At 48.6% G+C, this 14,065-nt stretch overlaps 1 protein-coding gene across 3 annotated transcripts in view; it reads left to right on the top strand.

Annotated features, from left to right (window-relative positions):
* Positions 1-14,065, top strand: part of SETDB2 (SET domain bifurcated histone lysine methyltransferase 2) — a 535,415-nt gene that overhangs the window by 120,791 nt on the left and 400,559 nt on the right. For all 3 annotated transcript variants that reach the window (XM_086934967.1, XM_086934968.1, XM_086934969.1), the window contains one exon: positions 772-837. In XM_086934967.1, the coding sequence (XP_086791093.1) occupies positions 772-837 (66 nt within the window). The remainder of the gene's footprint in view (positions 1-771; positions 838-14,065) is intronic.

Raw genomic sequence — 14,065 nt, 5'->3', positions numbered from 1 at the left:
GGGTTCCGCTTTTCGCGATCGAGCTTTAAAACTCTGAATCCTCTTTCTTTGTTCCTTTTACTTTTAAGACAAATCTCCAATTCCAAACTTTCACTAAAGCTTTCAAAAATTCCTTTTCAACTAATTGGAGACTTTCTGTGTCTCTGCTTTTGGCATAATTGGTTTTGAGTGTCTTGTTTTATCAGGTTGAAGGTAATTAAAGAAGGAGCAAGAGAAGCTAAAGAAAGTGGGCGAGTGCTACTGTACTGGCCACCCTCAAACATGGAGCCCTTGGAGTAAGGTAGCTGAGAGAGCAGACTGTAAAGTCGAGAGCAAGGTTGGGTAAGATTGGGCAGGGGAGTGCTAATGGGAAAGTTACTTGATGGTTAGGAAAAGCATGAAGGGACAGTGAACTGAGGAGGAGAGTTAGAAAAGGATCTTGTAAATAAAGCGAGGACAGCGTGGTCAAGCTTAGATTGTTCTCCATTACAGTAGTGATCCCAGACCCTCTGTGTTTAATTACTTGTGCCCTCAGTGAGGAGGTTTCAGGAGTTGGGCCTGTTTTTTCAGCCAACACCATAAAGCATGCTGGGATTTGTAGACTCTGCGTGCTTAAAACTGTTGGCTAATAACCTACATTGGCTGATTCTCACCCTCATGGCATGGATACGTTGACAGAAATGCCACAGGTACACAGAGCTACTGAACTGCACTTTACAAAGTGTGTCTATTGGTTAATATTTTTACTTTGTGTTTCTTGCACCTTATTTATTGGGTATTTTTATGTTGCAGATTATTTAAAAGCAATGGCTCTTGTGAAGGCGGCTGGCTTAAGCACTACTGCAACGTTATCAAGTGGTATGAGCACTCTTATTTTTCTTGTGATTATTTTAAGATGTATAACAGTTTATATTCTCTACATGTGGGAGAGGTGTGGCGCAGCGCCACATTGGCTGACTCTGGAGCGCAGTCCTCATGGTTCGATCCCCGGTGCCGGGGGCATCTCAGAATCTTGTAACTCTGGGCAATAGCTCACTAAATTTCCTCTGCGGCTCCCTAGCGCCTTGATACTTTTAGTGGTGAGAAGCTCGCGATTTACCTATGTGGAATTTTTATATGATAAAATATGCAAAGAAATAATAAAGAACACTGGTCTTCTGGTAGGGGGAAGGGGAGATTTTTTGAGAGCGGCATACCTAGCAAGAAAAATGCATTTAATTGCACTTATAAATTGGTGATCATGAAAATATCTAAAAGTTTATTGAAAAAAAAGATACATATGTCTAGTAAAGCCCATTGTGGGTTCAAAATCAAAAAGAATTAAATGTGTGAATATACTGCATCATCATGTGAAATTGTGATGCTCTGAATCTTGTCTGTGGGGCAGGGATCACGCCTTTCAGTTCTTGGTCGTCCATTTGACAGATTTTGTGATCTGAAATTATGTATTGCCGTCTTAGTCTCTGTAGCTCAGTAGAAGACATGCTGCAGACATTAGGGTGAACTTGTGGCAAAGAGGCACTTCCTCTTTTACTCACAACTAAATAGAAAAATTGGGATGCTATCCCAGAGTTTCCAGAGGTTAGCTACGCTGCTGAGACTGTTTAGGGTGGCTGGCGAATTTCTTCCACCTGCAGAGCTCTCAATGATGAGGGAAATCAGATGCATCGGGATATCAAATACAAATGGACTAATGGCTTATCCGACCCTCAGACGAACAAGAATTGGGAGACCGTACTGGGATACACCACCCCAACCTCTAGCAATGCCAGGCTCAAACTTCTCCGGTGGAACCATCTCATACAACACATTTCACTCCAAAGGTACTTAAAAAATAACTATTAAAAAAAAAAACATTCGACCCGACACATGCCACTGATGCATCGTCCCTACTTCATATGGTAGGGAACTGTGTGAATGTAGTGGGACATTGGGACACTGTGATAGGATAATTACAGAGAGTTGTGGGAAACCTATGCACAAAACCCTGGAACTTTGTCTCTTTGGACTACACCCCACCCCTGAAGAGTTGAAACTGAAATATAAATTTGTGGTACTGAGGCTGATCCTGGCTTGGAGACTCAATGCAATACGTAGGATCCAGCGAAGGGTACCTTGGGTTGTGAAATGGGAAAAAGACCTAGTGAATGGGTGCTAGCGAAGGAGAAAAGAATATGCTTGTTTCATACAGATGATGAGCTGACCCAGGACCTGCAAAAATGTAGCTTACTAATTGAGGCGTTTCTTAATTCTGGAACTGAGACAGGACCTCTATATGGTCATAGGACTATGTGACCTAACCTATTTGGGCACTTGATCGAAATCGATCGACCGCTTTCTGCCGCTAAAAAAGATAGATCTGCTTTAGATAACTAGAGCCATACTAAATGTTATTTTTACGGTGAGTATGTATCTCTATATACTCTACTCACACACCTGCTCCACACTTTAATATTTTGCAATAAAACCAATGAAACTGTTTGAAGCAAAAAACAGACTGCTGCCTTTGACACTGTATTAATATAGTATTTAATTGGATAGGAGTGTTGCTTGTCTTTATATTTTCAGTGATTTACTATTGAATCATAAAATTGGTACTGTTTAACAATTTTTTGGGAAAAAATATTATCTATGTTTTATTTTTGAGACTAAGAGCACGTCCTAATACAGTGCCCATTAATTACTGTCAGATCTTCCAAAGGAAATGCAAGTAACGCAGCAGAATATAAGAAATGTACCCTTCATTTTTATCCATATGTATTTTTTGGGGGGGATCTGTAAAACCAGAGATACGTGTTGTTGTCTGATACTTGGCATCTTTCAAGGGATGTTGTTGTAGATTCCTTTCTGTGGGTGACTACAGCAAAATGGCCTTTAAATTTACATGTGGCCTAAGATATACAAGATCATTTGAATCTCGATTTCAACTTGACTTATTTGAACGTTGTTTTCTGGATAAAGTATTCTTTTTTAAGAAGAGTCCTCTTTTCAGTTGTATAGAAAAATTAAGTTATCCACCATTATTTGTCTCTCTCTTCAGCATTGCAATATGTGGTCTTTAACTGAAACACATCTAATTAAAAAAAAAATGGGTATCCATACTGGGATTACTTCTTAGTTTGGCTAGGAAGGATTCTTAGCCAGTAAATATTATCATTCTACAAAAATATCATAGCAAATATATTCACATCCAAAATACCTTCAAGGTAGGAATGTATTGGTAAGTATGCATTTACTATTTGGAACTCCATGTCTATACCGTTGGAAGATGTACAGAGACAAGGTACATATCAATTACCTATATATACTTACCTTGATGATATATTAGTTGTTGATTTTTATTGCAAAATTTTTGCCTGGACATTTAAAGCTACAATATTATGGTATCATACCGTAAAATGTTATCTCCATAAAATTACATATAAAATTGAATATCTTAATCTCATTAGTAAATATTGGATTGGGGATGTGTGGCAATTATTTTTCTTTGTCACAAGCATCTGTACAGTGCCCAGCAAGCACTTGTGTGGCCTCTTTCCTTGACCCATTGCTTCGCAAGTTAGACCTCGTGAGGATGGATGATGGATGGGCGGATAGTATTTTCTTTGAGAAGATCAGGGTGTGATCGGGAAGGGCTAGATGGAAAGAATTGGGTTTTTTCAGTGAGTGCCAGTGTCATATGATTGTATTGCAGTGAATTTGTCACTGTAGGAAAGTAAACTAGGATCACAGCAAGAATGTATTAGATCTGCTAGAGGCACACATCCATCCATAGACACACTATTGAACCAATAAGGTTTATTTGACAGGTGGGTCACCAGTGTCTTTAAACGGTCCATTATGGAGAATTCTAGTATTATCTGTTCATAATTGCAGCATTCAGTGATGGCAGGCACCAGCCATTGTATAGTAGCATTACAGAATTAGGTGTGCATCACATTTTTCCCAAGGTTGTATTAGCAAAGAAGTCACCCATGTCATTTTGTGCTGACAAAGTGAAGCTTCCCAGTTGAGATTAGCAAAAGTGTATGCTCTCCATCCTCATTTGCTCTTAGAGCGACCAATGTGACTAGGCTGTAGGATTTCAGCTTCTGGTGCAGGTGTTTTACTTGTTTTATATGGTTGACTCAATATGGAACGATATGCAATGGAAAATGCCTTGTAGGCAATTTGTTGGCAGTTAGTAAGTGCTTTCAATGAATTTCATATGTGATCCCACGGGGACAGATGGAGAAATCGAACTAATTTTCTAAGCAGAATATTAACTTTTCCTGCATTTTTGGTCTCCAAATATCAGATAACCATTTTCAACAAGTTTGCTTGGTTAGTCCAAGGATGATCACAATATGAAATATTAAGAGTTTCACCATTATTCTAGTAAAGGCAAATATTGTGTCAGATATGGTACCCAAATATCTGATACCACAGATGGTTTTAGAAGGCAAGAATTACCATCACCAGTGAAGAACAGTGCCTGCCAGGAGGAGTTACTAGTACGAGAACACACTCACTCGTGCACGTTCACAGACATGCACCCATATGAATGCAGATATGCACAGAAGCAAGCACACTGGCATTCTTCTTTCTGGGCCTACCCCTGGCAGTGCACACACAATAGACTCTATCTCTCTCTCTTTTGCTCTCTCTGCCTTTCTCTTTTTCTCACTGGCCATGCACATCCTGAAACATGATCAGTTGTCATGTTGCTTTTTCATTTCCTGTGCTGTCCTTCACTGTGTGTGTCCATCTGTTTATGTCCCTCCTCCATTGTCTGGATTTTCAAACCTTGAGCTAAATGGCGCTTTCTCTGCAGTGTGCAGGAGGTGATGCTGCTCTGCTTCAGAACCTTTTAATGACCTGCTGGGCTTCAGATTTGTAAGCTACTTACTGGCATTTGTCAAGTTACAAGGTGTGGAGGCACCCAATCTAAATTAATTCGAGTTAGGAGATACTGATAGTGCCAGTACTAATATCTGATAGAGACTACTAGCTGCAGATTTCTTTCTGTTGAATTTCCCCAGGCAGTAGAGTGGATATGTTAGATTTTTCGTGAGCAGTACCCCTGTGTGCCGGTAAGTGGCATCGAACTGCTCCGTCCGCACTGCAGGCGACGTCTGCGTCACCTATATAGGCACCAACTCGGCATGGTAACCCCAGTTCTTTTCTTTCTGCACCAGCCAGTGCTGATCTGCGAGAAGAGCTACATCTTTGCCTGTTTTCATTGAGAGAGACCGGTTTTAAAGCCTGTGGCGCAAGTCACAGTGCCATGCCGGTGATGGACCCCCACCTTGTGTGTTTGTGGTGCTTGGAGCACGACCACGACTCCAAGTCGTGCTCCGACTGCCGGGCCATGGCACAGAAGGCTTTGAGGGAGCTGTCCTTGAAGCTGCTAGCGACCCGGCATGCAACCTTAAAGAATTCATGGTCCCATTCAAGAGGAAGGTCTCTTGACCATTCCAGGAGCCTGAAGTCCTCTTCATCCCCCTCAAAATCGTCGGGCCGCTCAGGTAAATGGCACAAAAAACACAAGAAGTCAAAGCGTGCTTCGACTTCTCCACGTCCGTCGGCCGGCTCGATGAATGAACATCTGTGTTCGAGCCCTGGTTCTTCGGAACCTGCGCCTGGGCTGGCTCCCCAGTTTTCCAGGAGCCGGAGCGACCCCCCCACAAAATTCAAGGAATTTTATTAGACCCTGCGCCTCATTTTTGAGCGGCCTGACCCCTCCTGGGTGCCTTTAGGCCCTGCGGGGTCAGAGGGGGCATCTACTGCCACACGGACAGCTCTAGCCCCGGCGGTCCCCCATGGATCTGGTCATGGATCCAGACCTGTGCCAGTCGTGCCACTACGACATTTCCTAGTGCCGGCCCAAGTGCTGATGCTCCCAGCGCCCACCCCATTCTAATCCCCGATTATGAGAAAGTGCCATCTTTCTTGCATGGTGTACCCCCACTTTTTGCTGAATTGCTGGTGTGCTTTGACTGAGTGTGCCTTGGGCTCCTACCAACCAGGTGCCCAGGGCCTGTGTTCCATCCCTAAAACTGTGTTGAAACTAAAACCCAATTGGAATCTCTGGCCACCTGTCAGTCCCTGGTAAAAGGTACCCTAGGTACCCAGGGCATTGTGACCAGAGAAGACCCCTAACGGCTGCAGTACTTATTGTGCCACCCTTAGGGGCCCTGTACCCTGGCACACACACACTGCCTTTGCAGGCTGAGAGTCTTGGTGCAGAACTAAACAAAGAGTCGACATGGCACACATCCCTGTGTGTCATGCCCACAAACACACTGCCTTGGCATCCATCAGTCACCCCTCTAGCTGGGAGCACTATACCAGTGGTGTGGGCACAGGTGCATGAACCCTGTGCCCCTTCAGTAGCCAGGGCCATTCCTGGGCACTGTAAGTTCAGTGCTGCCATTAAGAGTATATGGTGCTGGGAGGTTGTCATTACGAACTCCACAGCACCATGATGGCTTCACTGAAGACTGAAAAGTTTGATATCAAACTACTCGGCTCATTAAACCCACACTGATGCCAGTGTGGGATTTAATGCCAAATGCACGACAGAGGGCAACTTCGAGTTGCCCCCTGAAACCTAAACCTACAATCCACGTCTTGTCTGAGAGGCTGCCTAGGCTACCACACAGCAGACATGTTGCTGGACCCCTGGGTAGAGAGCCATCCGGAGTTAGCCGAGGAACGAAATGGCCACATTCTGAGCGAGCTCCTCCGGGTGCCCGCCAACTTCATCCTCATCCTGCACTATATACGAGGATCTCACCCCAACAAATAGATGGACTATGAAGCCTAACATGTCACCTACGGTGAGAAAATAGCAATGTTTTAATTGCCGAGCATGCGACAGCCGGACCCGTAATCTGCAGAGGCCTACACAGTGGCGTCACAGGAGACGCACTGACCTGGAGTGTGAGGTTGGGCCGCGACGCAAAGCATGCAACCCGGATCACGGTAGCCCCGCCCCTGCTGGGAAACGGAGGTGCGTCGCAGGAACCCTGTAGGGGGGCCGAGACAAAGCAGTAGGGCCTGAACACCTTCCAGCACTCACAAGTTACGGCTGGCATGGCGCCTAGGTGGATGACTTATAACAACTACCAACTCTGCCGCGAGATGAGCTGCGAGCCCACGATAGGCCAAGGCGAGTGTGAGGTGAGGCCTTGTGCGGGTTCAGAAGCATAAGAACGGGGGTGAGAGGCAGCAGGAGCCATAGCTCTGCCGAAATAACACCCAGTTTAGACCAACTGGGGCAAGGCCCTGAACGACAGAATATTGTGCCTGAAAAAGCGATAGAGCACACCTGATACGGGAGAAGCCTGGAAAGTCCCAAGAAAGCGGGCCTGGGTACAGCGCACTGTATAACGGATCGCAACACACAGTGAAGCAAGAGAGTACCGACGTTGCGGCAAGCCTGCGCCCGGTGGGCACGGGGATTCCAGCCGGACCACCAGACCTGCTGCACCTGACTGAGGGCCGCAACCTACGTGAGCACAGAGTGACCCAGGAGGGCTCACAACCGTGCCCAGGAACGGATAATAGATGAGCAATGGGACACGACTGCATAGCTGGGCACGGTGAGAAGTACGGGCATTTAGGAGAAAAGGGCGGCACACATCTCACTTGGGCCTTGCCAGTTGGCGAGGAGCCTGCAAATCTACATATTTAGCGGGATTCAACTGGGAGCGTACGCCCATAACCGCGCCTCGCTGACGCCTCATAAACGCAACGGATTGGGTTGTGGCGCACCTGCGTCCGACGCCGGCTTGGCACGCAATTTGCTAACTGCGCACAGTGGTGAATCAGGGGCCCGAAACTGCGCAAAGAGGCAGACCGCACTTGGGATACAATGGGTAAACCAGATAAAAACCAACCGAAAATAAACTTCGAACAATCCAAAAAAAGTACAGGACTGTGCCTCCAAAATTTCCCATAAGTATGATATACCTCCCCTGATCGTCAGTGACGACCACCAGGCAACTCCACCGACAGCGCAAACTGCAGGAGGAGTCACGGCGGACAGTGTACAGTCGATGTTCCTCACAATTCAAACTGCGCTGACGAACATAGACGGTAAAATTGACAATCTTACACACAGAGTGATCGCATGTCTGAACGGCTAGACAGACACACCGAAAGGATCGACATGGCCGAACGCAGGATATCGGATGTGGAAGACGCAAACAACCTAATCACTGCGAAACAATATGGAGTAGATAAACAATTGGCTATGCTAACCGCTAAAGCTGAGGATTTGGAGGCCAGGTCTCTCCGAAGCAACATAAGGATCATGGGAATTGCGGAAAGAACAAACAAAGGACCAATGGTGAAATATGTGGAGCAACTTGCAGGACGTACCGAACTGCGCACTGTTGAGCGATGGTTGACTCCATGTGATTTTGTAATACAACTACACCTTATGTTGGGTGTTAACATGTTACAGTGAGATAAGGGGAGTTGTGGGGTCCACGGTAGATAGTGCACTCCTATGTTGATAAGAAGGCCCCCCTCTGGGTGTCTCGGACAAGGGGGACAGTGACTGGCTACTCCCGCCCACATGTGTACGTCACCCTTGTTCTTTATTTTGGGGATGTTTAATATTATGCATGTGAGGAGAGGAGAGATGGGCATGGTAACGTTATGGGAGATCTCTTCGTCGAGGGGTTTTAGACGGAGTGGGAGGGGAGGATACCCATGAAAATCACCAAGCAGCTTTTGACGGCAACACATTCCACTTACAAGATTATACACGACTGAGACTTGTGACTCATAGAATGACTGCTCAATCCTTTATATGTGAAGTATGGCTACTGTGATACAACAAGTTAGGACACTGACCCGTATGTCCTGGAATGTGAGGGGCCTACAGGACCCACGAAAAATTAGGAAGGTCCTCGCGTATTTAAATAGGCACAATGTTGACGTTGCATGCATCCAGGAAACACATATTGCGCCCCAACAAGAATGCAGAATAGGTTATAGATGGGCACAATTTCGAGTGGCATCTTCCTACTCAAACTATTCTAGAGGGGTGCCGATATTGATTAAACGCAATACTCCATTTACACTCATTAATACGATCACTGACGATCAGGAGAGGTATATCATACTTAGGGGAAATTTTGGAGGCACAGACAGCACACTTGTTACAACCTATGGCCCCAACGTAGATGATCCACAGTTCTATGATGGCATTTGGTCTATTTGGTATACTTGTATACAAAACATTGGCTTAGAGTTCAGTTCTTGATTGTGTGAGACCATTTTCTGACTGAGTGCGTACAGCAAATGCTTTACACTGTCCTCTGATACTGCCTTACTGCTCGACCAAGCTACCACTTTAGAGAGTAAGGTCATATCTAAATTTAGCCTTTGCCATACCTTTGGGGACTGTGGACTCTGTGCACACTGTACACTTTGGTCCATTATATACAGAGCCACTTCCTAACACCGATGATATGGAGCAGCGTCGACCAATGCAGATTCCGGCACCGCCTTTAGAATTCCAGTATGAGCAGGATGTGGAGTGTTGTGAGGAACTGAGCAATGCCAGCAGATTGGACATGTCTCCAGATTTTGCATGTTTTCTCCCCCCTACCATTGCTACAGAGGAGGGAGCTACATATACAGTGGTCGTGCGGAGGACGGCTGAGGTCCTTGACCTTAGTTTGCCCCCTGTTGCAGTCAAGACTAACATCTTGACAGTGGTGTTGCAACCGGAAGTCTCCGCCTCTGAACCTCTACTCCTGTTCAATGAGGCCCTCACGCACTGCTCTAGGGGACCCAAACTTCCTCACCCAACACCCTACCCCGGAGAGCTTGGTGCCCCAAGCCTCTACATCGCATGACATGTTCCCTGCCTTTCCCCCGGAGAGGAAATCCAAGAGGCTGTACAGCTTGAAAAAGAAAGTGTTTTCTTCTGGCATCCTTGCATTAAAGTCACTGAACACTACAAGCTTATTGGGCCGCTATTCCCAGTCAATATGGTTGCGCAAGTGCTGCCACGGGTTCCGGAGGATGCTCGGGCCATTCTTTCTCAAGTAGTTACAGAATGGAGATACGCAGTGAAGTTCACTATGCTCTGTAGCTGGGCAGAGCGGTATAGGTGACAGCGGCCCTCAGACGCCACGCCTAGCTGATAACTTCTGGCTTTTCGGGGGATGTTCAGGCTTCCCTCATGGACATGCCCTTCAGTGGCACCCGTCTCTTCAGGGACGCAGCAGACTCGGCCCTGGTGCTCTTTAAGGACTAGCTGGCTATAGCCAAGTCTTTGGGCCTCTCGGCTGCCCCACCTTCCATGTCTGCCTTATTGCTCCTTTTGTAGCCACGGAAGGGACTTGCAACCGCGCCAGCCCTATCCCAGCCATCAAAGCTGCACAAGCTTCCCATCCTCTACGTGGAAGAGGGTGTGGTTCCTACCGACCTCTTGGGCCGCGTAGCTAGTGGTCAGGTCCAGCCTTCACCCCTACCCAGCAGCTGCAGGCTCTAAACCTTCTTAATCTTGCCCTTTTAGATCATGGGCGTCCAGTTGGTGGCAGGATCTGCCTTCACCTCCAGCCCTGGCAGGAGGTGATGGCAGTTCAGGTGTGTTCTGTAGATCGCCCACAGGGGCTACTCCCTCCCCTTCAAGATTACCCCTCCCTCCATAACTCCATTTTACAACCGGCTGACAGAGTATCATCTGTTACTTCTCCTAGATCTCCAAGCCCTCAACCACTTGTTCAAAAAGGAGAAATTTAAGATGATCACATTAGCTTGGTCTTGTCTGCCCTGGACCCAGGAGACTGGATAGTAGCGTTGGACTTGCAGGATGCCTATTTTCACATCTCTGTCCTGCCTGCCCATCGGCGTTACCTGCAGTTTACGGTATGCCAAAAGCATTTTCAGTTCACCGTGCTTGCTTTTAGCCTTACCAGTGCCCCTCGGGTGTTCATCAAGGTGATCGCAGTAGTCGCAACTCATTTGCGCAGATCAGGGGTGCCAGTCTTCCCCTATCTCGATGACTGGCTGCTAAAAGCGGGCTCGCCCAGACTGTCATTTCCCACCTCCAAACTAGGGCAGACCTCCTGCATTCGCTGGGGTTTACTATGAAAATGCTGAAGTCACACCTGACTCCCGCTCAGATGCTCCCTTTCATCTGATATGCTCTGAATAGAATGCTATTTCGGGCTTATCCTCATGATGGACGAGTCCAGGATATTCAGGCTATACGACCAATGTTTCAGCTTCTAGCCTGGATTTCGGTGAGCCTGACTGAGGCTGTTGGGGTTCACATGGCCTCCTGCATCCTGCTAGTGACACATGCCAGACGGCATATGCTGCCTCTGCAGTTGGACCTGAAGTCCCAGTAGATGTAGCATATGGGGAATTTCTTCTACATGGTTCATATCTCGGAGGGAACTGCAAAGGGCCTGCAGTGGTAGCTAACAAACTGAGACTGAGTCAGAGGCAGACTCCTCTGCCTTCCCCAACCAGATCTCACAGTAGTGACAGCTGCATCACTCCTGGGATGGGGCGGCCATCTGGGTGAGGTGGAGATCAGAGGACTCGGGTGGACCACCTGTAGAGTCGTTATACAGCTCTGGCGCTATACAGTGAAGAAAATGGGCTTGGACGGGCGCTTGACACAGAAAACCCCTGTCGCGGAGCTCCCTGGCTTCCGAGCGTGGGACCTTATCGGATTCTTTACCCAGGGCGACCTATTACAGGGATCCACACTCAAATCCTTCCGACAGTTCCAAACAGAATACCATCTTCACCGGACACAGTTTTATAAATACCTAGACCTGAGACATGCCTTAACTCCTTTGATCCGCTCTTTAGGTTTTCACCCATTAGAGGAACGCTTACTGATGAGGGACCTTGGCGCGCACAAGATTATGCAGATTTATCAGACACTGACTAGTCGCACCCAAACTACAATACATAAAACCAGAGAAGCTTGGGAAGCCGATATTCCTGACCTTACCTTACAGTTGATGACTGGACTGAAGCCTTAGCCATTCCACTGGGTGCCACTGTAGCTACGAGATACCGCCTAATCCATTTTAAAGTCCTTCATAGAGCATATTATACCCGCTCCCGCCTGTTAAGGATGGGCGCTATCAATCAATCAATCAAAGACATTTCTAGAGCGCACTACATACCCGTAGGGTCTCAAGGCGCTGGGGGTAGGGGGGGTGCCGCTACTGCTCGAACAGCCAGGTCTTCAGCTTCTTCCTGAAGGAGAGGTGGTCTTGGGTCAGGCGCAGGTCGGTTGGGAGGGAGTTCCAGGTCTTGGCGGCCAGGTTGGAGAAGGACCTTCCTCCTGTAGTCGCTCTTCGGATGCGGGGGACCGCGGCGAGGGCGTGGTTGCCTGAACGGAGGTGGCGTTTGGGAGCGTAGAAGTTGATTCGGCTGTTGAGGTAGCTCGGGCCTTGGTCGTGTAGGGCTTTGTGTGCGTGGGTGAGGAGGCGGAAGGTGATTCTTTTGTTGACGGGGAGCCAGTGTAGGTCTCTCAGATGTCCGGAGATGTGGCTGGTTCGTGGGATGTCGAGGATGAGTCTGGCTGAGGCGTTCTGGATCCGCTGGAGTCTCTTCTGGAGCTTGGTGGTGGTACCGGCGTAGAGGGCGTTGCCGTAGTCCAGTCGGCTAGTGACGAGGGCCTGGGTGACGGTCTTCCTGGTCTCGGTGGGGATCCACCAGAAGATCTTCCGTAGCTTGCGTAGGATGTTGAAGCACGCCGAGGAGACGTTGTTGACTTGTCTGGTCATGGAGAGGGAGGAGTCCAGGATGAAGCCCAGGTTGTGTGCATGGTCTGTCGGTTTGGGTGCGGTGCCCAGGGCGGGAGGCCACCAGGAGTCGTCCCAGGCGGAGGGTGAAGAGCCCAGGATGAGGACCTCCGTCTTGTCTGAGTTCAGTTTCAGGCGGCTGGTCGTCATCCACTCGGCTACCTCTTTCATCCCTTCGTGCAGGTTGGCTCTTGCGGCGGCGGGGTCGTTGGTCAGGGAGAGGATCAGCTGGGTGTCGTCGGCGTAGGAGATTATGCTGAGGTTGTGTTGGCGTGCGATGGCCGCGAGGGGGCTCATGTAGACGTTGAAGAGGGTGGGGCTCAGCGAGGATCCTTGGGGGACGCCGCAGATGACTTCGGTGGCCTCTGACTTGTACGGTGGTAGGCGGACTCTCTGTGTTCTTCCGTCGAGGAAGGAGATGATCCATTCCAGAGCCTTGTCCTGGATTCCGACGTTGCTGAGGCGCTGTACTAGGGTGCGGTGGCAGACCGTGTCGAATGCCGCGGAAAGGTCTAGGAGGATGAGGGCCGCTGTTTCTCCGTTGTCCATCAGGGCTCGGATGTCATCGGTGGCGGCGATGAGGGCGGTCTCGGTGCTGTGGTTGGCTCGGAAGCCAGACTGTGAGGGGTCGAGGGATCCATTCGTCTCGAGGAAGGCGGCCAGCTGCTTGTTGACGGTCTTCTCGATGACTTTGGCTGGAAACGGGAGGAGCGAGATGGGGCGGTAGTTCTTGAGTTTGGTGGGGTCCGCTGTGGGTTTCTTGAGTAGAGCGCTGAGTTCGGCGTGCTTCCAGCTCTCGGGGAAGGTGGCGGTGTCGAAGGATGTGTTGATGATGTCTCGCAGGTGGGGTGCGATGACAGCGTCGGCCTTGTTGAAGACGTGGTGAGGGCAGGGGTCGGTCGGCGATCCGGAGTGGATGGAGTTCATCGTGCGGATGGTGTCTTCGGTGCTGATCGGGGTCCAGGCGTGGAGGGTGGTGGTGGGGGTGGTTGTTCGGTCGTGGTGTGCGTTGGTTGGTTGTTGAAGCTGTTGTGTATGTCTGCGATCTTGTTGTGGAAGTATGAGGCGAGGGAGTTGCAGAGGTCTTGCGATGGGGTGATGTCGTTGTTTCCTGCGCTGGGGTTGGATAGCTCTTTCACGATGTTGAAGAGTTCCTTGCAGTTGTGTGCGTTGTTGTCCAGCCGGTCCTTGAATGCAGTTTTCTTGGTGGCGCGGATCAGCTGGTGGTGCTTCCGGGTGGCAAGCTTGAAGGAGGTCCTGTTGTCCGGTGTAGGTTCCCTTCTCCAGACTTTCTCGAGGGCTCGGCA

This window comes from Lissotriton vulgaris, chromosome 8 (assembly GCF_964263255.1).
Source record: "Lissotriton vulgaris chromosome 8, aLisVul1.2, whole genome shotgun sequence".
Lineage (NCBI taxonomy): Eukaryota > Metazoa > Chordata > Amphibia > Caudata > Salamandridae > Lissotriton > Lissotriton vulgaris.
This window is presented reverse-complemented; position numbering and strand designations above follow the sequence as displayed.